The sequence below is a fragment of the Ranitomeya imitator genome, chromosome 1 (genome assembly GCF_032444005.1).
Source record: "Ranitomeya imitator isolate aRanImi1 chromosome 1, aRanImi1.pri, whole genome shotgun sequence".
NCBI classification, from domain to species: Eukaryota; Metazoa; Chordata; class Amphibia; order Anura; family Dendrobatidae; genus Ranitomeya; species Ranitomeya imitator.
This window is the reverse complement of record NC_091282.1, coordinates 336,810,821-336,835,384: the sequence shown is the minus strand read 5'-3', so window position 1 is coordinate 336,835,384 and position 24,564 is coordinate 336,810,821. Positions and strand designations below refer to the sequence as shown.

General features: G+C 41.5%; 1 protein-coding gene across 1 annotated transcript in view; it reads left to right on the top strand.

Annotated features, from left to right (window-relative positions):
• The window catches only part of MYO1H (myosin IH), a 209,884-nt gene that overhangs the window by 174,142 nt on the left and 11,178 nt on the right, over positions 1-24,564 (top strand). The window contains exons 27-30 of the mRNA XM_069759473.1: positions 855-990; positions 19,295-19,365; positions 20,384-20,481; positions 22,631-22,727. Coding sequence (XP_069615574.1) covers positions 855-990; positions 19,295-19,365; positions 20,384-20,481; positions 22,631-22,727 — 402 coding nt within the window. The remainder of the gene's footprint in view (positions 1-854; positions 991-19,294; positions 19,366-20,383; positions 20,482-22,630; positions 22,728-24,564) is intronic.

Sequence of the window (24,564 nt, the reverse complement as noted above, 5' to 3'; positions counted from 1 at the left end):
ATACTCCTCTATACACAGTATAATACCCAGAACTCCGCTATACACAGAATAATGGCCCCACAGTAGTCACACAACATAACGCTCCCACCACACTTCCTATACACGGTGTACTGACCCTCCCACACTGTGTGATAGCCACCCACACTAGTTGTCACACAGTATAAAGTCCACCAAACTCCCCATGCATAGTATCACCCTGCAAAAAGTATAATGCCCCTATAAACAGTATGATGCCCCCATAGCTCCCCCATACACAGTATAATGCCCTTCACACTGTAGGATTTATCCTCAAGTAGTCATAAGTAACACAGTATAATGTCCCACCACATTGTACACTTCCTCTACACAGTCTAATGCCTTTCACACTGTATGATGTAATCCACATTAGTCCCCACACTGTATGATGTCCTCACAGTACCCTGGTAAGTACTATTAAAATAAAAAATAAGCATCATATACTCATCTAACCCCTTGCGAGTCTGCTGGCAAACAGTGGAAAGGTGTGGGTAGACCAACGCAGTGATGTCATTGTGCTGGGGCGTGCACAGCACAACAGATTCCGTGCACAGTGAGATCATCGCGTCACTCTACCCCCACTCAGGACTCGGCCATTCCATCACCCTGTCATTCTGTAGGATGCAGGCCAAAAAGCGACCAGGGCCTTCAGAATGAAGAGTGGGAGTGCACCTGCTGTACTGTTAAAGCTCTTATTAAAGTGTATTGTTACGTGAAATAGACAGTTATTCCTGTTTGACTTGTTTCTTTTCATATGCAAACAAATTATTATAAATTAACTTTGCTTACTATTAAATATTTAGTTTTTGTAGAGATAACATTTTGTCCCTATATCCTAGTATGGCATTGCAGTAATAAAGTATGACAGAAACGGATTTAAAACTCGGCCTCGGAATCTCGTGTTGACACAGACAACACTATATGTTACAGAGCAAGTCAAGATCAAGCAGAAGATTGAATATACAAACGTGAAAGGTAAAGGAAATAAGGGTTTATCAGTTGAAATAACTCACTCAGATGTCAGGTACAAAGTTAAAGGGGTTGTCCAGACACAACATATTGATACCCTAATAACCTATACATACCGTAGGATAGGTCATCAATATCATATCCAGGAGTACTAACCCGAGGGGCGAACTCTGTTTCAGGAAAATGGCCGCCGAGATCACCATCTGCGCACGCGCGGCATCCCGGGGCTTCAGGAAAATGGCCGCGGGATGCCGCGCGTGCGCAGATGGTGATCTCGGCGGCCATTTTCCTGAAACAGAGTTCGCCCCTCGGGTTAGTACTCCTGGATATGATATTGATGACCTATCCTACGGTCGCCGAGATCACCATCTGCGCACGCGCGGCATCCCGCGGCCATTTTCCTGAAGCCCCGGGAAGCTGAGAAGAACCATCTGCGCACGCGCGGCCTCACAAAGATGGCCGCGCCCACCGATAAACGGCTGAATAGTGCAGATCGCGCTATTTTCCTTCAAGCTGCGCAGTGGATTCGTCACTTGGACATGCGCACACCACTACGCCACCAACGGAGATCTGGGGGAGAAACAGCGCTGTCACCACGCCCATATGACCTGACCAGCGTGAGTGACAGCACAAAACGGCGACTTTACAAAGGTATTTCGGCAGCATAGGTGGGGAATAAAGGCTCCAAAATACACTAATGTAAAGCACAGCTCTGCCCCTATTTAACGCTATTTTTAGCTCTTCTTGAAAAAACGGGGTGACAGGTTCCCTTTAACCCCTTTACCCCCAAGGGTGGTTTGCATGTTAATGACTGGGCCAATTTTTACAATTCTGACCACTGTCCCTTTATGAGGTTATAACTCTGGAACACTTCAACGGATCCTGATGATTCTGACATTGTTTTCTCGTCACATATTGTACTTCATGATATTGGTAATATTTCTTTGATATTACCTGCGTTTATTTGTGAAAAAAACAGAAATTTGGCAACAATTTTCGCAATTTTCCAACTTTGAATTTTTATGCCCTTAAATCACAGAGATATGTCAAACAAAATACTTAATAAGTAACATTTCCCACATGTCTACCTTACATCAGCACAATTTTGGAACCAAAAATTTTTTTTGTTAAGGAGTTATAAGGGTTAAAAGTTGACCAGCAATTTCTCATTTTAACACCACTTTTTTTAGGGACTACATCACATTTTAAGTCATTTTGAGGGGTCTATATGATAGAAAATACCCAAGTGTGACATCATTCTAAAAACTGCACATCTCAAGGTGCTCAAGACCACATTCAAGAAGTTTATTAACCCTTCAGGCGTTTTACAGGAATTTTTGGAATGTTTAAACAAAATGAACATTTAACTTTTTTACATAAAAAATTTACTTCAGCTCCAATTTGTTTTATTTTTACCAAGGGTAACAGGAGAAATTGGACCTCAAAAGTAGTTGTAAAATTTGTCCTGAGTACGCTGATACCCTATATGTGGGGGTAAACCACTGTTTGAGCGCATGGCAGAGCTCGGAAGGGAAGGAGCGCCGTTTGACTTTTCAATGCAAAATTGACTGGAATTGAGATGGGACGCCATGTCACGTTTGGAGGGCCCCTGATGTGCCTAAACATTGAAACCCCCCACAAGTGACACCATTTTGGAAAGAAGACCCCCAAGAAACTTATCTAGATGTGTTGTGAGAACTTTGAACAAAAGTTGTTGTCCAATTTGTCCTGAGTACGCCGATACCCCATATGTGGGGGGGACCACCGTTTGGGTGCATGGCAGAGCTCAGAAGGGAAGGAGCACTGTTTGGAATGCAGACTTAGATGGATTGGCCTGCAGACGTTACGTTGCATTTGCAGAGCTCCTGATGTACCTAAACAGTAGAAACCCCTCACATGTGACACCATATTGGAAACTAGACCCCCCAAGGAACTTATCTAGATGTGTTGTGAGAACTTTGAATCCCCACGTGTTTCACTACAGTTTATAACGCAGAGCCATGAAAATAAAAAATCTTTTTTTCCCACAAGAATTATATTTTAGCCCCCGGTTTTGTATTTTCCAAGGGTAACAGCAGAAATTGGACCCCAAAAGTTGTTTTCCAATTTGTGCTCAGTATGCTGATACCCCATATGTTGGGGTAAACCCCTGTTTGGGCGCACGGGAGAGCTCGGAAGGGAAGGAGCATTGTTTTACTTTTTCAACGCAGAATTGGCTGGAATTGAGATCGGACCCCATGTCGCGTTTGGAGAGCCCCTGATGTGCCTAAACAGTGGAAACCTCCCAATTCTAACTAAAACCCTAGCCTAACCACACCCTTAACCCTAATCCCAACCCTAATCCCAATCGTAAATGTAATCCAAACCCTAACTTTAGCCCCATCCCTAAGTCTAACTTTAGCCCCAACCCTAACCCTAACTTTAGCCCCAACCCTAACTGTAGCCCTAACCCTAACTTTAGCCCCAACCCTATCTTTAGCCCCAGCCCTAACCCTGACTGTAGCCTCAACCCTAACCCTAACTGTAGCCCCAACCCTAACCCTAATGGGAAAAGAAAATGGAAATAAATAAATTTTTGTTAATTTTATTATTTTTCTCTAACTAAGGAGGTGATGAAGGGGGGGTTTGATTTACTTTTATAGTGGTTTTTTTATTGGCAGCTGTCACACTAAAAGGCGCTTTTTATTGCAAAAAATAGTTTTTGCATCTCCACATTTTGAGAGCTATAATTTTTCCATATTTTGGTCCAGAGTCATGTGAGGTCTTAATTTTTGCGGGACAAGTTGCCATTTTTATTGGTACCATTTTCGGGCACGTGACATTTTTTGATCACTTTTTATTCTAATTTTTGTATGGCAGGATGACCAAAAACCAGCTATTCATGAATTTTTTCTTTTTTCTTTTTTTTTTTTTTTGGGGGGGGAGGGGGAGGGCGCTTATACTGATCTACGTTTGGTAAAATTGATAAAGCCATTTTATTCTTCGGGTCAGAACGATTACAGCGATACCTCATTTATATCATGTTTTTATGTTTTGGCGCTTTTATATGATGAAAACTATTTTATATAAAAAACAATTATTTTTGCATCGCTTTATTCTGAGGACTAGAACTTTTTAAAATTTTTTCGCTGATGCTGCTGCTCGTTTTTTGCGGGACAAGATGACGTTTTCAGCGGTACCATGGTTATTTATATCCATCTTTTTGATCGCGTATTATTCCACTTTTTGTGTGGCAGTATGATAATAAAGCATCGGTTTTTGCCTCTTTTTTTTTTTTTTTTTTTACGGTGTTGACTAAAGGGGTTAACTAGTGGGATAGTTTTAAAGGTCAGCTCGTTAAGGACGCGGCCATACTAAATGTGTGTACTCTTATTGTTTTTTTCTAATTTAGATAAAGAAATGTTTTTATTGGAGCAATATTTTTTTTTCATTTATTTAGGTTTTTTTTTTACACATGTACCGTATTTTCCGGCGTATAAGACCACTTTTTGACCCCTAAAAATTGTCCCAAAAGTCGGGGGTCGTCTTATACGCCGGGTACGGCGTGTGCAGGGAGCGATCCTGGATGTCGGCGTGTGGTTCCCAGGGTCTGGAGGAGAGGAGACTCTCCTTCAGGCCCTGGGATCCATATTCATGTAAAAAATAAAGAATAAAAATAAAAAACATGGATATACTCACCCTTGGACGGCCCCTGGCTCACAGCGCTGCTAGCGTCTGCCTCCGTTCCTGAGAATGCAGAGAGTGAAGGACCTTCGATGACGTCGCGGTCACCTGACCGCTCATGTGACCGCGACGTCATCGAAGGTCCTTCACTCTCTGCATTCTCAGGAACGGAGGCAGACGCTAGCAGCGCTGTGAGCCAAGGGCCGTCCGAGGGTGAGTATATCCATGTTTTTTATTTTTATTCTTTATTTTTTACATGAATATGGAACCCAGGGCCTGAAGGAGAGTCTCCTCTCCTCCAGACCCTGGGAACCACACGCCGTATAAGATGACTGGGTGTAGAAGATGACCCTCGTCTTATACGGCGGGCATATCCCAAATTCCATATTTTATATGGAAAAGTTGGGGGTCGTTTTATAAGCCTAGTCGTCTTATACACCAGAAAATACGATAAATATTATTTTTTTTACTTTTTTACAATGCCCCAGGGGGCGACATCACAGTATAGTGACAGATCGCTGATCTGATACTTTGCAATGCACTGTGTTAGATCAGCGATCTGACAGGCACTGCAGGGAGGCTTCTCTGAGCAGGCGCTTGAAAGCCACCTCCCTGCAGGACCCCGAAGGCCCCCCGCGGCCATTTTGGAACCGGGACCTGCAGGGAGGAGGAGGTAGGAGACCCACGGAGCAACGCGATCACATCGACGGGATAGTATGTCTAATGTCAGAAAGGGGTTGAAGCAGAGAGTGATGTCACAAAAAATGGTTAACAAATAACATTTCCCAATGTCTACTTTACATTAGCACAATTTTTTAAACATAATTTTGTTTTGTTAGAAAGGGTTAAAAGTTGACCAGCAATTTCTCATTTTTCCAACAAAATTTACATAACCATTTTTTAGGGACCATTTCACATTTGAACAGACAATGACAGAAAATACCCAAAAGTGACACCATCCTAAAAACTTCACCCTTCAAGCTGTTTAACACCACATTCAATAAGTTTATTAACCCTTAATGTGCTTCACAGGACCTGAAGCAGTGTGGAAGGAAAAAATGAACATTCAACTTTTTTTCACAAAAATTTTACTTAGGACCATTTTTTTAATTTTATCATGGGTATCAGGAGAAAATGAACCCCATTATTTGTTGTACAATTTCTCCTGAGTATGCCGATAACCCATGTGTGGAGGAAGACCACTGTTTGGGCACACAGCAGGGCTTGGAAGGGAAGGAGCACTGTTTGACGTTTTGGCTGGAATTGAGAGCAGACACGTCACGTTTGGAGAGCCACTGATGTGGCTAAACAGTGGAAACACCCCACAAGTGACCCTATTTTGGAAACTAGACCCCTCAAGGAACTTATCTAGATGTTTGGTGAGAACCTTGAACCCCCAGGTGCTTCACATAAGGTTGTAACGTAGATCTGTGAAAATAAAAAAATCACATTTTATCCACATAAATCATCTTTTAGCCCTAAGTTTTTTTATTTTAACAAAGGTAGCAGGAGAAAATTTACCCCCAAAATTGTTGTTCAATTTTTCCTGAGTACACCAAGACTACATGTGTGTAGGAATACCACTGTTTGAGCGCACGGCAGAGCTAGGAAGGGAAAGAGCACCGTTTGACTTTTTGAATGTAAAATTGGCTGGAATCAAGAGTGGACCCCATGTCACGTTTGGAAAGCCCCTGATGTGCCTAAACAATGGAAACCCCCCATAAGTGACCTCATTTTGGAAACTTGACCCCTAAAGGAATTTATCTAGATGTGTGGTGAGCACCTTGAACCCCCAGGTGCTTCACAGAATTTTATATCTTAAGTTCTGAAAATAAAAATATCAAATTTTTCCCAAAAAATTGTTCTTTTAGACTCAATTTTTTATTTTCTCAAGGGTAATAGGAGAAAATGGACCACAACATTTGTTGTGAAATTTCTCCTCAGTGTGCCAGTAACCCATGTGTGGGAAAACTACTTTTGAGGAACAGTGCTAAGCTCAGAAAGGAAAAAGCGCCATATTGGAGTTCAGGTTTTGCTGGAATGGTTTGAGGGTGCCATATCACATTAGCAGAGCCCCTTAGGTGCCAGAACAGCAGAAAGCCCCCATAAGTGATGTAATTTTACAAACTAAACCTCTCAACGAATTCATCTAAAGATTCAGTGATCATATTGACACCACAGGTGTGTCACAGAAATTTATACTATTGGGCGGAGAAGAAAGGATAATTACATTTCTTCCACTAAAATGTTGTTTTAGTTCCAAATTTTTAATTTTTATTAGGGCTAATAGGAAAAAATGGAGATCTCAATTTGTTGTGCAATTTCTCCTTAGGCTTCTTTTACACATATCTTTTACACATATCGTGTTTTTTGCAGCCCGTTATTGCGGGCCTTTTTTGCGGGCCGTATCGCCACAATTTTCATGGTCTGCCGCAATAATGGACCAAAAAAAACTTGCGGATCGTCATTTTTCAGGTTTCCAATATTATGGAAATAGTATTGGAAATAAAAAACGGCGTTCCGCAAACCCGGAAGTCACGGTGCACCGCAAAAACAACGGTGGTTTGATTTGCAATGGGGGCCGTGTCCGTAAGCTGTTTTTTAACAGCCATAAATACAGCTCTCACGGCCATTCGGCGCACCGTGAAATTATTACAGCCCGTTTTTGCAGCCCCATAGAAATCTATTGGGGCCGCAAAGCAATGGTATGTGTAAAAGAAGCCCTAGTGCGCCAATACCCTACATATAATCGGGAACTACTTTTGAGGCACAATGCAAAGTTCAGAAGGGAAGGAGCGCCATACTATTGTGCAGATTTTACTATTATGGTTTGAGGGTGCCATGACCGACTAGGAGAGCCCCTGAGGTGCCAGAACAGCAGAACTTCTCATAAGTGACCGGATTTTACAAAATATACCTCTTGATGAATTAATCTAGGGTTGCAGGGATCATATTGACACCACAGGTGTGTCACAGAATTTTATACCTTTGGGAAGTGAAGAAAAAATAATTACATTTTTACCACAAAAATGTTGTTTTAGCCCCAGATTTTATATTTTAACATGATAAATTGGGTAAAAAATGGCACCAGAATTTGTCCCACAATTTCTGTTGAATGCAGAAATACCCCATAGGTGGCTGTGCAGTACTGCTTACCTGTACTCATGGCGAGACTTGGGAGGAACTATCTGGCTCTTGGAGCACAGATTTTCCAAGACTAGTTTGTGGACTCCATATACAGAGTTCCTAAGTGACAGAAGAGCAGAATTGTGCCTCAAGTGAGAATATTTTGGAAATGTATCCCCTCTGGGAATTTATCTACAGGTGTAGTGATGACTTTAACTCCATGGGTGTTTTCTAGAAACAAGCAGCAATAGATGGAATTGCAAATCTGCCATTATAGTGCCAGTACATTGCAGTGCCCAGTACATTATGCCCAGCTTATGCTTCTGGAGACACGCACCTGTAAATTAAGCAGATTCTCATCGCTACAGAAATGCCAAACATGTGGATACTAAATGTGGTTTAGACACACTGGGTCTCAAAAGGGAGAGGGGAATTTGGATTTGGGACCACAAAATTCACTAGATTTCTTTTGGAGGGTGAGTAGTTATTTTGCTTTTCCAGAGCCTTTGTGCTACCAGTAACGTGGAAACCCCTATATTTCCATTGACAGATGACGGACTTGAGTGGGGACTTGCTTTATTTTTGTATTGAGTTGAAGCTTTAATTGGTAACATTATGCATAACATTTTGGATCACATTTATCCTGTGCTTTATGCCGAGCACTTACAGTGGGTACTCTGTTTCATTGCAGCCATTTGGTAAATTCAAAAAAGTTAATTTTTTTCTCAATAACATACACTCTGCACCCCATCTTGACTGAACAAAAACAGAAATGTAGTAATTTTTGCACATTTATTAAAAAAGAAAAACTGAAATATCACATGGTCATAAGTATTCAGACCCTTTGCTCAGACACTCATATTTAAGTCACATGCTGTCCATTTCCTTGTGATCCTCCTTGAGATGGTTTTACTCCTTCATTGGAGTCCAGCTGTATTTAATTAAACTGGTATAACTTGATTTGGAAAGGCAAACACCTGTCTATACACTGTGTGTAGAATTATTAGGCAAGTTGTATTTTAGAGGATTATTTTTATTATTGATCAACAACTATGTTCTCAATCAACCCAAAAGACTCAAATATCCATGCTTAACCCCTTTCTGAACTCGGATGGGATAGTGCGTCCGAGGTCAGAACCCCGGCTTTGATGCGGGCTCCGGCGGTGAGCCCGCATCAAAGCCGGGACATGTCAGTTGTTTTGAACAGCTGACATGTGCCTGCAATAGCGGCGGGTGAAATCGCGATTCACCCGCCACTATTAACTAGTTAAATGCCGCTGTCAAACGCAGAAAGGGGCATTTAACCGGCGCTTCCGTCCATCGGGCCGGAAATGAGCGCATCGCCGACCCCTGTCACATGATCGGGGGTCAGTGATGCTTCTGCATAGTAACCATAGAGGTCCTTGAGACCTCTATGGTTACTGATGTAGGTTTGCTGTGAGCGCCACCCTGTGGTCGGCGCTCATAGCAAGCCTGCAATTCAGCTACATAGCCGTGATCTTATGATCGCTGCTATGTAGCTGAGCCGATCGAGTTGTGCCAGCTTCTAGCCTCCCATGGAGGCTATTGAAGCATGGCAAAAGTTTAAAAAAAGTACAAAAAAATTTGAAAAAAATAAAAAAAAATATAAAAGTTTAAATCACCCCTCTTTCGGCCCCATTCAAAATAAAACAATAGAAAAAAATATCAAAGCTACACATATTTGGTATCGCCGCATTCAGAATCGCCCGATCTATCAATAAAAAAAAGCATTAACCTGATCGCTAAACGGCGTAGAGAGAAAAAAATTTGAAACGCCAGAATTATGTTTTTTTGGTCGCCGCGACATTGCATTAAAATGCAATAACGGGCGATCAAAAGAACGTATCTGCACAAAAATTGTATCAATAAAAACGTCAGCTTGGAACGCAAAAAATAAGCCCTCAACCGACCCCAGATCACGAAAAATGGAGATACTACGGGTATCGGAAAATGGCGCAATTTTTTTTTTTTTTTTTTAGCAAAGTTTGGAATTTTTTTTCACCACTTAGATAAAAGAGAACCTAGACATGTTTGGTGTCTATGAACTCGTAATGACCTGGAGAATCATAATATCAGGTCAGTTTTAGCATTTAGTGAACCTAACAAAAAAGCCAAACAAAAAACAACTGTGGGATTGCACTTTTTTTGCAATTTCACCGCACTTGAAATTTTTTTCCCGTTTTCTAGTACACGACATGGTAAAACCAATGATGTCGTTCAAAAGTACAACTCGTCTCGCAAAAAATAAGCCCTCACATGGCCATATTGATGGAAAATAAAAAAAGTTATGGCTCTGGGAAGGAGGGGAGGGAAAAATGAACACGGAAAAACGGAAAATCCCAAGGTCATGAAGGGGTTAATATTTTTGGAAGTTGGTGTAGGTTTTTTTTTAGATTTGGCTACCTTAGGAAGATATCTGTTTGTGCAGGTAACTATTACTGTGCAGAATTATTAGGCAACTTAATAAAAACCAAATATATTCCCATCTCACTTGTTTATTTTCACCAGGTAAACCAATACCACTGCGCAAAATTTAGAAATAAACATTTCTGACATGCAAAAACAAAAACCCCAAAAATTAGTGACCAATAGTCACCACCATAGTGGCCACCTTTCTTTATGACACTCAACAGCCTTCCATCCATAGATTCTGTCATTTGCTTGATCTGTTTACGATTAACATTGCGTGCACCAGCCACCACAGCCTCCCAGACACTGTTCCAAGAGGTGTACTGCTTTCCCTCCCTGTAGATCTCACATTTTATGAGAGACCACAGGTTCTCTATGGGGTTCAGATCAGGTGAACAAGGAGGCCACATCATTATTTTTCCTTCTTTGAGACCTTTACTGGCCAGCCACGCTGTGGAGTAGTTGGAGGCATGTGATGGAGCATTGTCCTGCATGAAAATCATGTTTTTCTTGAACGATACCGACTTCTTCCTGTACGACTGCTTGAAGAAATGGTCTTCCATCTTCAACCTGAAAAGGTCCCACAAGTTCATCTTTGATGATACCAGCCCATACCAGTACCCCACCTCCACCTTGCTGGCGTCTGAGTCGGAGTGGAGCTCTCGGCCCTTTACTGATCCAGCCTCTGGCCCATCCATCTGGCCCATCAAGAGTCACTCTCATTTCATCTGTCCATAAAACCTTTGAAAAGTCAGTCTTAAGATATTTCTTGGCCCAGTCTTGACATTTTATCTTATATTTCTTGTTCAAAGGTGGTCGTTTTTCAGCCTTCCTTACCTTGGCCATGTCCCTGAGTATCGCACATCTTTTGTGCTTTTTGTTACTCCAGTAACGTTGTCTCTCTGAAATATGGCAAAACTGGTGGCAAATGGCATCTTGGCAGCTTCACGCTTGATTTTCCTCAATTCATGAGCAGTTATTTTGCGCTTTTTTTGCCCAATACGCTTCGTGCGACCCTGTTGGCTATTTGCCATGAAACGCTTGATTGTTCGGTGATCACGCTTCAAAAGTTTGGCAATTTCAAGACTGCTGCATCCCTCTGCAAGACATCTCAGACTTTTCAGAGCCCATCAAATCTCTCTTCTGATCCATTTTGCCAAAGGAAAGGAAGTTGCCTAATAATTAAGCGCACATTAGTGTCATTAGACAACACCCCTGCTCATTACAGAGATGCACATCACCTGATTTACTTAATTGGTAGTTGGCTCTCAAGCCTGAACAGCTTGGAGTAGGACAACATGTATAAAAAGTATCATGTGATCAAAATACAACTTGCCTAATAATTCTGCACACAGTGTATAAGACCTCACAGCTCACATTGCATGTCAAACCAAATGAGAATCATGAGGTCAAAAAAACTGGCCAAGGAGATCAGAGACAGAATTGTGGCAAGAGCACATAATCCTTAGATGGAAGAAGTTTGGGACCACCAGAAGTCTTCCTAGATCTGGCCATCCAGCCAAACTGAGCAATTGTGGGAGAAGAGCCTTTGTGAGAGAGAATAAAGAGCAACCCCAAGATCACTGCGGCTGAGCTCCAGAGATGCAGTAGGGAGATGGGAGAGAGTTCCACAAAGTCAACTATCACTGCAGCCCTTCACCAGTTGGGCCTTTATGGCAGAGTGGCCAGACAGAAGCCTCTCCTCGATGCAAGACATATGAAAGCCTGCATAGAGTTTGCTAAAAAAAAAAATGAAGAACTCCCAGACTATGAGAAATAAGTTTCTTTGGTCTGATGAGATGAAGAAAGACCTCTTTGATGATAATTCTAAGCGGTATGTGTGGAGAAAACCAGGCACTGCTCATCACCTGCCCAATACAATCCCAACAGTGAAACATGGTGGTGGCAGCATCATGCTATGGGGGTTTTTCAGCTGCAGGGACAGGATGACTGGTTGTCATTGAAGGAGACATGAATGCGGGCAAGTACAGAGATATGCTGGATGAAAACCTCTTCCAGAGTGCTCTGGACCTCAGACTTGGCCGAAGGTTCACCTTCCAACAAAACAAAGACCCTAAGCACACAGCTAAAATAACAAAGGAGTGGCTTCAGAACAACTCTGTGACCATTCCTGACTGGCCCAGCAGAGCCCTGACCTTAATCCAAATGAGCATCTCTGGAGAGACCAGAAAATGGCTGTCTACCAACGTTCACCATCCAGCGTGACGGAACTGGAGAGGATCTGCAAGGAAGAATGGCAGAGGATCCCCAAATCCAGGTGTGAAAAACTTGCATCATTCCCAAGAAGACTCAAGGCTGTACTAGCTCAAAAGGGTGCTTCTACTCAGTACTGTGCACAAGGTCTGAATAATTATGACCATGTGATATTTCAGTTTTTCTTTTTTTAATACATTTGCAAAAATTACTACATTTCAGTTTTTTTTTCAGTCAAGATGGGGTGCAGAGTATAAATTAATGAGAAAAAAAATGAACTTTTTTGAATTTACCTAATGGCTGCAATGAAACAAAGAGTGAAAAATTTAAAGGGGTCTGAATACTTTCCGTACCCACTGTACATGGGGGTTTCCATATAAATCTCCGAATGACGTGATTCAGATGAAACCCATGATGGATCCATTCACTATGAGGCAGCAGCGTTACTCTGGACTACGTCTGGAATTTGTTCAACTGTGTTCTTTTCAAAAGGGCACAAAACTGTGGCCCAACCACACTTTCATACACAAAAGGCGGAGGGCACCATTGGCCAAAATCTAATATAGAGTCGGGATCAATCCAACAGCTTGCAAAAAACAATGAATATGCACAGACAGTGAAAAAGGACACGCTGGTAAGGAGATCACCGAAATTGTAAACAATGAAAACTTTATTAAAGTGTGCAAACAGACCAACAGTACCTTAAAAACATTTAAAAACACAAACAATTCTCTGATAGATGGAGGCCCCCCCAAAAATGACCACAGATGAAGGCTAGTCACAACATTATATACAGGTCTGGTATGTATAACCCATACAACCGTCAAAAACAGATACTAGTCATGGCACCTGGTAGGGCAAATTGCTGCTCAGTCCTCTATACCAAAACCAAAAAATACCATAAAGTGAACGGATGAATCTTTAGAAAAATGAGAAGGATTCACCCAAGTGCCCAAAGGAGGAAAATTCCTCTTGGAAGGTTCAACTATAACTTGTATTACCAAGCCTTACTGCAATCTTTGGGAGGCAGAATAAACAAGTCAAGAATTATTTTTTTTATGTTTGGCTGCTATCACACACTAAAAGATTTATTTTTTTGCAAAACTTTTGCATCGCTATATTTTTGAGAGCTATATTTTTACAGGCAGATTAATGTGAGAGCTTGTTTCTTGCGAGATGAGTCAACTTTTTTTGGTACCATTTTCGTGGCAATAACACTTTTTGATTGCTTTCTATTCTGATTTTTGGGAGGCAAGATGAACAAAAACCAGCAATTCAGGAATTTTTATGCAATTCATCGTGTGGCAACAGTGATAAGACAACTTTATTATTCGGGTCAGTACGATTACAGTGATACCACATTTATATAATTTTTTTATATGTTTTGCCGGATTTACACAATATAAACTATTTTACAGAAAGAATAATTGTTTTTCTTTCCTCAATGACTGCACCACATCAGAAAGAGGCTATCCGCCCATCAAGAACAGTAACCTACTGAATAGCATAAGTGGATAGGGAGTGCATCTGAGAGACTGCATAGTTCAAGGTGTTTGAACATGAGAAGGGTAGTTCCTCTAACATGAAAGAACTTCTGGGAGTGAAATATTCAGTGAATGAATTTCTCTCACCTCTCCAAAGCTGCCATGGTTGTATCCTGTCAGACAATCGAAGAACGGTGGCTTACATCAACCATCAGGGGGGTAACAAGCTCTTTCTCCTTGATGGCGGCAACAGAGGAAATTTTCTCGATGGCAGAAAAGCATCTTGTTATTGAAAGCACTGTACATAAAAGGGAAAGACTTCCTAAGCTGCAATTGACTAAGGCTGGGTTCACACTAGCATTTGTGTACGCAGCATAAGGCTGCGTACTTCTTACTTTCAGATTTGCATTGCATCTGTCCTGCGTATCTATCTTTAACCTTGTGTACGCAGGGATATGAATGGTCATGCGTTGTATGTGGATGCGTCCCCATGCGGCATTTTGATGTGCCTGCCGAACACAACACGCCGCATGGGGACGCATCCGAATACAACGCATGACCAAGCATGTCCCTGCGTATACAAGGTTAAAGATAGGTACGCAGGACGGATGCGGATGTATGCGAATCTGAAGGTAAGAATTATGCAGCCCTATGCTGCGTACACAAACGCTAGTGTGAACCCAGCCTAAGACACGGGAAGCGGGCCCTGAATCCAGCAGTCTTCCAACAAATAGTAGACCTTCTGAGTATAGACCTATTTGCAAACAGGCGGAACAGGAAGGTAAAAAAGTTCTGTTCGTTAAATCTCAGGGAAAATCCTCATGTAGTAGATGCCTTCCAAATCAAATGGAACTTCGATTTAGCCTATGTCTTTCCACCAGTAATACTGATTCCAGTGGTACTAAGGAAGTTCAGGAAGGACCAGGTGAGAATAATCATGCTAGCCCCATTCCAACCCAAAAGAACATTGTTTTCATGGAGGAGGCTGATGTCGATCATCCATGGACCTTACCAGAGATCCTGGATCTACTTATCCAAGGTCCAGTCTGGCATTCACAAGGAACTGGGTTTCACTCGACAGCATGGAATTTGAAAGGTCACTTAATTCAGAGAAGGTTTTTTCCAAGTCTAATATCCACTATACTTAAGAGCAGAAAACCGATAACAAAGATATACAGTGGGGAAAATAAGTATTTGATACAGTGACGATTTCGCAAGTTTTCCCATCTACAAAGAATAGTAACATAGTAACATAGTTAGTAAGGCCGAAAAAAGACATTTGTCCCTCCAGTTCAGCCTATATTCCATCATAATAAATCCCCAGATCTACGTCCTTCTACAGAATCTAATAATTGTATGATACAATATTGTTCTGCTCCAGGAAGACATCCAGGCCTCTCTTGAACCCCTCGACTGAGTTCGCCATCACCACCTCCTCAGGCAGAGGTCTGTATTTTTTTCATCATAGGTACACTTCAACTTTGAGAGACAGAATTAAAAAAATCCAGAAAATCACATTTTACACAATTAATTTGCATTTTATTGCATGGTACATTATTTGTATTTGGTATTATTTGATACAGAAACCTTTGTTTACAATTACCGAGGTCAGACGTTTCCTGTTTGCACACACTGCAGCAGGGATTTTGGCGCACTCCTCCATACAGATCTTCTCCAGATCTTTCAAGTTTCGAGGCTGTCCCTGGGCATAATAGATTATCTATTGGGTTCAGGTCTGGAGACTGTCTAGGCCACTCTAGGACCTTGAAATGCTTCTTTCGGAGCCACTCCTTCATTGCCTTGGCTTAGTGTTTTGGGTCTTTGTCATGCTGGAAGGAAGACCCAGTCATGACCCATCTTCAACGCTCTTACTGAGGGAAGGAGGTTATTGGCCAAAATCTCGCAAAACATGACCCTATCCATCCTCCCTTCAATACGGTGGAGTAGTCTGTCCTGTTTGCAGAAAAGCACCCCCAACGTATGTTTCCCCTACCTCGCTTCAAGTTTGGGAAAGTGTTCTTGGGGTTGTAGTCATCCTTCTTCCTCCAATCAAATGAGTGGAGTTGATACCAAAAACTTCTATTTTGGTCTCATGTGATCACATGACATTCTTCCATGCCTCCTCTTGATCATCCAGATGGTCATTGGTAAACTTCAAATGGGCCTGGATATGTACTGGCATGAGCAGGGGTCTTATGTACCGTGAAGGATATTAATCCATGATGATGGAGTGTCACTAATGGTAATGTTTAATACTGTGGTCCTAGCTCTCTTCAGGCCATTGACCAGGTTCTCCTGTGTAGTTCTGGGCTGATTCCTGGCTTTCTCAGAATGATCCTTACCCCACGAGGCGAGATGTTGCATTGAGCCCCAGAACGAGGAAGGCTGACAGTCATCTTCTGTTTCTTCCATTTTCTAATAATTGTGCCAAGAGTTGCTTTCTCACCAACCTACTTGCCTATTGTCCTGTAGCCCATCCCAGCCTGTGCATGTCTACAGATTTTAAATGATTTGTAATTATAGTGGCGCTAATGCACAAAGGTTTACAGCTGCCGAAGGTCAAGAAGCCAACCACAGAGGGACCGGGTGTAATCTAATAATAAATAAAAGCAGACTTGCGCTGAAGAAAAATAATGTTAAGGGAGAAATAGGATTTTTACTGATGCTGAAATTTGCACACAAAAAAGTAATCAATAGGATTGATGCAAATCTACACTTGTTAGTAGAAATTGGTTATGCCTGTAGCACATTAAAGGCAGGGGTATAATTAGCTGGAGTGTATGATACTCAACATTTATTGCACTATGCCCATGTGAATCAAAAAAGAAAAAGCTGTAATAAAGATTTTTATGATTAATAAAGGGAAAAAAGATGATAAATTCTCCTGGATATGGCTGCACTAGCTGGAAAAAAGGGGGAGGTTATTGAGCATAAAAATAAATGGCCAGGTTCATGTGTTTGGCAAATAATATGTCAAAATAACATGTTTTGACATATTATTTGCCAAACACATGAACCTGGCTGTTTATTTTTATGCTCACTAACCTCCCCCTTTTTTTCCATCTAACGCAGCCATATCCAGGAAAATCTTTTTTCCCTTTAATAAGCCTAAAAATCTTTATTACAGCTTTTTCTTTTTAGACTCTCATGGGCATAGTGCAATAAATGTTGAGTATCATACACTCCAGCTTCTTATACCCCTGCCTTTAATGTGCTACGGGCACAACCCATTTCTACTAACAGGTGTGGATTTCAGAAGTATTTGCATCAATCTTATTGATTACTTTTTTGTGTGCATATTTCAGCATCATTAAAAATCCTCTCTCTCCCTTAACACTTGGTTTCTTCAGTGCAAGTCTGCTTTTATTTATTACTAGATGGTGGCCCGATTCTAACGCATCGGGTATTCTAGAATATGTATAGTAATATGTAGCACAGCCCACGTAGTATATAGCACAGCCATGTAGTATATTGCACAGCCATGTAGTATATAGCACAGCCCACGAAGTATATAGCACAGCCCACGTAGTATATAGCACAGCCCACGTAGTATATAGCACAGCCCACGTAGTATATTGCACAGCCACGAAGTATATAGCACAGCCCACGTAGTTTATAGCACAGAGACGTAGTATATAATACAGGCAACACAGTATATAACACAGCCCACACAGTATATAACACAGACCACGTAGTATATAGCAATGTGGGCACCATATCCCTGTTAAAAAAAACAATTAAAATAAAAAATAGTTATATACTCACCTTCTGGTGGCCCCTGGATCCAGGCCAGGCATTTAGCGATGCTCCTCGCGATGCTCCGGTCCCAATAATGCATTGCGGCAATAACACGTGATGATGTAGCGGTCTCACGAGACCGCTACGTAATCTCCGGTCATTGCCGAAATGCATTCTTGGGACCGGAGTGTCGTGAGGAGCGGGAAAGGCGCCTGAAGGTGAGAATATAATGATTTTTTAGTTTTTTATTATTTTTAACATTATATGTTTTTACTATTGATGCTGCATAGGCAGTATCAATAGTAAAAAGTTGGTCACAGGGTTGATAGCAGCGTTAACGGACTGCATTACACCGCAGTGTAACGCAGTCCGTTTAACGGACTGCTAAAACCCTATGTGGCCGCTGACTGGAGGGGAGTATGGAGGGGGCACTGACTCTCTCCCATCCCATTACCGGTAAATAATTTAATCTTTTTTGCATCACTACATTCCAAGAGCTATAGTTTTTTCTATTTCTCCACTGACAGAGCGGTATGACAGCTTGTTTTTTTGTGATGCAAGATGGCGTTTACACCAATACCATTTTATTTACATTTGACCTTTTGATCGCATTTTATTCCACTTTTTGTTCAGCGATATGATGAAAAGCGTAGTTTTTTACCACATTTATTTATTTTTTTACAGGGTTAATTAGTGTGACAGGTTTATAGATCAGGTTGTTCCAGATGCCACGATACCAAGTGTGTACTTTTTTGTTTTACATATATATAAGTATTTATCGTTTTTTTTGTGTTTTTTTTTTTTTAATTAAAAACATTTCTTTAATTTTTTTTTACTTAGTCCCTCTATGAGACTAACTTTCATTACTCTGATTGCTGGTATAAATGGATTGCAATGCACCAGAGCTTCAAGCGAGTGCAGACACTGCAGGAACAGAACTGGCCCGGGAAAAGAGTATAGTTTTTTTTTTATTGGGGCCAAACATTTAGTTCAAGAAGAGGTTGTCCTAGTAGTGGACAACTCCTTTATTTAAAAAAAAAAAAAAAAAAACGTGCCCAAGGACCAACAGGCAGGTAGTTGCTACCTACGTGCCTGTTGTGCTCGACATCGTTTGCTGCCAGCGCAGACTTCTGCTGACATCACCACAGTGGCAGGTTCTTTTCATGCTGACAGGGTGAGACTACTGGTGTCATGCTGATTGACAGCAGGCTCCCTGCTGCCTACTTGAAGGAGTCAGCTGTCAATCAGCATGACACCAGTAGTCCTGCCCTGTCAACAGGAAGATAAACCGTTCCTCTGTCAACAGGGAGTGGCTGAATTTCTGGCAGGAGCGGTCAATGACAGGCGCCAGGTAGTTGCCCTATGTTAGAAACTACATGCCTGTTAGTGCTTAGTCACATTTTTTTATTAAAGTCCTGGATATCCCCTTTAAGTCTATTTAAATAGTTAATTCACCTAAATACAACGACCTTGACTTCACTTACAAAATGACGGGAGCTTATCAGCAGGCGCAAACCTTGAACTGTAATAAAAACAATTACACAATTTTGCCTTTATGACTGGTAAAAATTAGAGGATGGTATGCAATGGCATAATGGTAACTAATTATGTAAATGTAAATGATTAACGTAATCATAATATATATATTTTTCTAGAAATATCTGTCAGTAACTTGAGTGACGGATTCTTAGTGATCCATGTACCTCCAGAAGACAAAAAACAGAAGGTAAAAAGCAATTCTGGTTTGATATACTCAACCTTGCATGTGGAAATTTTCCTTTTTTTTTTTTTTTTTTTTTTAAGAAAGTGAAGTATTTTTGTAAATACTAAAGAGCAGATTTATGAAAACTGAAATAATAACTGTTTGCTGTGCATTTACACGAGTAAACGAGGAGCAGATTGTCAGCTGATTAGATTGTTTGTGTGGGCAATTATTCTTGTCGAGGGCAGATTTTTAGTTTAAACGTGATATGCTGCCGACAACGAGCATGTGGTATGGGGACAGAACTATTATATCTAAATGACCATCTATAGCAGGGGTGTCAAACTGCAATCCTCGATGGCTGCAAACAGGTCATGTTTTCAGGATTTCCTTATACTGCACAGGTGATAATTTAATCACCTACACACACACAATGATTACAGCACCTTGTGCAAAGCTAAGGAAATCTTGAAAACACGCATGGTTTGCGGCCCTCGAGGAATGCAGTTTGACACCCCTGATCTATAGGGAACCTGTTACCTAGGATAATGCTAGTTACCTGTAGATAAAGGGTTAATCTGGAAGTAAATAGCATTATAATGCTGCCTGGCCGCCTTACTGAGAGTGTGGCTACCATGGCGGTCAGCTTTTTGGTATAGGGACATGCTCAGAAAGGCTACAGTCACGATTCTCTCTATTGTCAGCGGTGGCATTAAGCAAGCCCTGGCACTTTGATTGATAGCCGGCTCTGCAGCATATCGGTGCAAAGCAAGCTGTCAAAGAGCCGGAGTGTACACATCAAAATATAGTGAGCGGTAGCTGTTCTGTGCTTGTCTCCATGACTGGAAGCCAGCAGCTCCCAGGAGGAAATAAGTTCATTTTCTCCCAGTAGCCACACTTTCAGTAAGGTGGCCAGGCAGCATTGTACCACTATTTACATGCGTGGCATTGTATAGAACTGTTAACAGAAAATTTCCAATTTAACAATATTTTAGCCAAAATTACTTGCAGAGAAAACTTACATTTTTTTTTTTAATTACAGGGTGATGTTGTATTACAATGTGACCATATTTTTGAATTGATCACCAAACTGTCCATGCTGGCTTCTAAACAAGATGCTGTCAACATATGCAAAGGAAGGTAATATATAAAAAAAGTTAAAATATATCTGTATGATAATTAACTCACAGACGGCTTTATTCTATGAAAAAAAAAAACAACAACAACAAAAGCATACCTAACAAGGCTGACTGGATGGGACTTTCTTTTAGATACTCCACTTGGAGGTCTTTGCTGCTCAGCTCTAAGCAGTCTATGGAGTTGATCCAAGATTGCCACAGTGCACACTTGTGCTACACCAGTCCTGATGGATTAGAAGGCACTGAATTCACTAAGAGGTGTGCGCCATCTAAAGAATTCGGTGCCTCTTCTCAGGGACGTGCACCGCACCAGAAATAGTACTCCAGTCTAGGACTGAAGTAGCATTTCTGGTGTACAAACTGCCTGCCCTTTTGATTAATTTGATGGGCAGGATGAATTTGATGTGTAATTATGGTTACACTAGATGGTGGCCCGATTCGAACACATCGGGTATTCTAGAATATGCATGTCCACGTAGTATACAGCACAGAGCCACGTAGTATATTGCCCAGTGACGTAGTATAGCGCCTGGTGACGTAGTATAGCTACGTAGTATATTGCACAGTGATGTAGTATACAGCACAGAACCACGAAGTATATTGCACAGTGGCGTAGTATATTGCCCAGTGACGTAGTATATTTCGCAGCAAAGTAGTATACAGCACAGAGCCATGTAGTATATTGCCCAGCTACGTAGTATATTGCCCAGCCAGGTTTGTCACAGGTTAAAAAATAAAAAATAAACATATACTCACCTTTTAAAGGGAGCCCTTGTAGTCCACGGCAGCTTCCGGTCCCAGGGTTGGTATGAGCGCAGGACCTGTGATTACGTCATGGTCACATGACTGACGTCATGGCAGGTCTTTGTAGCGCAGGGCCTGTGATGACATCGCGGTCACATGACCGTGACGTCATGGCAGGTCCTTCTCGCGCAGGGCCTGTGAGGACGTCGTGGTCACATGACCGTGACGTCATGGCATGTCTTTGTAGCGCAGGGCCTGTGATGACGTCGCGGTCACATGACCGTGACGTCATGGCAGGTCCTTGTCGCGCAGGCGCGCAGGGCCTGTGAGGACGTCGTGGTCACATGACCGTGACGTCATGGCAGGTCCTTCTGCCACCGGAACCTGCAACGGAAGATGGCGGCTGGCGCGAGCTGCTACGGAGGGTGAGTATAGCAGGTTTTATTTATTTTTAATTATTTTTAACATTACATCTTTTACTATTGATGCCGCATAGGCAGCGTCAATAGTAAAAAGTTGGGGACACATAGGGTTAATGGCGGCGGTAACGGAGTGCGTTACCCGCGGCATAACGCAGTCCGTTACCGCCGGCATTAACCCTGTGTTAGCGGTGTCCGGAGGGGAGTATGCGGGCGACAGGCACTGACTGCGGGGAGTAAGGAGCGGCCATTTTCTTCCGGACTGTGGCCATCGCTGATTGGTCGCGGCAGCCATGACAGGCAGCTGCCGAGACCAATCAGCGAATGAATAACCGTGACAGACAGACGGAAGTGACCCTTAGACAATTATATAGTAGATGTTCAAATGGTGCCTGATCAACAACGTTTGCACTAATGCCAGGTAGGGCTTTTCTGAGGGGTGCCCCTTATAAATGTCCATTTTATAGGCATAATGTTATGGCAGTGTAATGATTTACCTATGTATTATAGTTAAAGGGAACCGGTCACCTACAAAAATGCTATTTACCAACAAATATACTGGTAATCTGCAAGGAAATTGTGATTTGATCACATTTGACAGTGTAACAGGAAAAGCGGCTGACCGCTTCCCTTTAAAGTCTGTAACTGGGTTTATCTTTAGGGGGTTAAAGGGTTTCACTCACCTCCACATTGGGAGGTAAGCGCTGCTGGTGACATGTCTACATACACTTTCATGCACACTTGTGTAGACAAGAGGACAAGTGTGCGATACCTGCACCAGGCACAGGTGAGCCAGCAGGTATATGGAGATATTACATCGCTGGCTGTGCTCACCTCCTGATACAGAAGTGAGTGGAGACAGACTACCCCTTTAAGGTAAAAGTTTGCAGTTGCTAGTGGTTCATCACAAACCATTTTACATCCTGTCTGCTAGACTAGAATAAAAATGTTTTACAAAATAATGCATTACTACTTTTTACTTCCTAGCATCAAATTTTACTTTCAAAACAAGACTGCAGTGATTGATTTCATAACAGCAGCAGAATCCCAGGTGTACAAGGCCAAGAATGGGCACCTCACTGTGGTAAGCTACACATGGGAAGTCACTCCTCATTGTCTTGTTTCTTGAAAGAACATTAGTATTGTGACCCTTTTTAGACAACTTCACAAAATTAGAATATCATCAAAAAGTTAATTTATTTCAGTTCTTCAATGCAGAAAGTGAAACTCCTATATTATATAGAGTCACTACAAACAAAGTGATCTATTTCAAGTGTTTATTTCTGTTAATATTGATGATTATGGCTTACAGCCAATGAAAACCCAAAAGTCATTATCTCAGTAAATTAGAATACTTTATAAATAAATAATAACACAAACTTGAAACATTATTTTTAACCCCTTCATGACCCAGCCTATTTTGACCTTAAAGACCTGGCCGTTTTTTGTAATTCTGACCAGGGTCCCTTCATGAGGTAATAACTCAGGAACGCTTCAACGAATCCTAGCGGTTCTGAGATTGTTTTTTCGTGACATATTGGGCTTCATGCTAGTAGTAAATTTAGGTTGATAATTTTTGCGTTTATTTGTGAAAAAAATGGAAAATTGGCTAAAATTTTGAAAATTTAGCAATTTTCAAATTGTTAATTTTTATTCTGTTAAACTAGAGAGTTATGTGACACAAAATAGTTAATAAACAACATTACCCACATGTCTACTTTACACCAGCACAATTTTGGAACCAAAATTCTTTTTTGCTAGGTACGGTAGTTATAAGGGTTAAAATTTGACCAGCGATTTCTCATTTTTACAGCAAAATTTACAAAACCATTTTTTTAGGGACCACCTCACATTTGAAGTCAGTTTGAGGGGTCTATATGGCTGAAAATACCCAAAAGTGACACCATTCTAAAAAATGCACCCCTCAAGGTGCTCAAAACCACATTCAAGAAGTTTATTAACCCTTCAGGTGCTTCACAGCAACAGAAGCAACATGGAAGGAAAAAATGAACATTTAACTTTTTAGTCACAAAAATGATGTTTTAGCAACAATTTTTTTTATTTTCCCAATGGTAAAAGGAGAAACTGGACACCAAAAGTTATTGTAAAATTTGTCCTGAGTACACCGATACCCCATATGTGGGGGGGAACCACTGTTTGGGCGCACGACAGGGCTCGGAAGGGAAGGAGCGCCATTTGACTTTCAGTTAAAAATTGGCTCCAATCTTTAGCGGACACCATGTCGCGTTTGGAGAGCCCGTGTGCCTAAACATTGGAGCTCCCCCACAGGTGACCCCATTTTGGAAGCTAGACCCCCCAAGGAACTTATCTAGATGCATAGTGAGCACGTTGGACCCCAAGGTGCTTCACAAATTGATCCGTAAAAATGAAAAAGTACTTTTTTTTCACAAAAAATTTCTTTTAGCCTCAATTTTTTCATTATCACATGGGTAACAGGATAAAATGGATCCTAAAATGTGTTGGGAAATTTCTCCCGAGTACGCCGATACCTCATATGTGGTCACAAACCACTGTTTGTGCACACGGCAAGGCTCGGAAAGGAAGGAGCGCCATTTGACTTTTGAATGAAAAATTAGCTCCAATCATTAGCGGACACCATGTTGCGTTTGGAGAGCCCCTGTGTGCCTAAACATTGAAGCTTCCCCACATGTGACCCCACTATACCTCCCATGGAACTAATCTAGATGTGTGGTGACCACTTTAAACCCTCAAGTGCTTCACAGAAGATTATAACGCAGAGCCGTGAAAATAAAAAATCATTTTTCTTTCCTCAAAAATTATTTTATAGCCCACAATTTTTTACTTTCACAAGAGTAATAGGAGAAATTGGGCCCAAAAAGTTGTTGTCCAGTTTGTCCTGAGTACGCCGATACCCCATATGTGGGGGGGGGGGGACCACT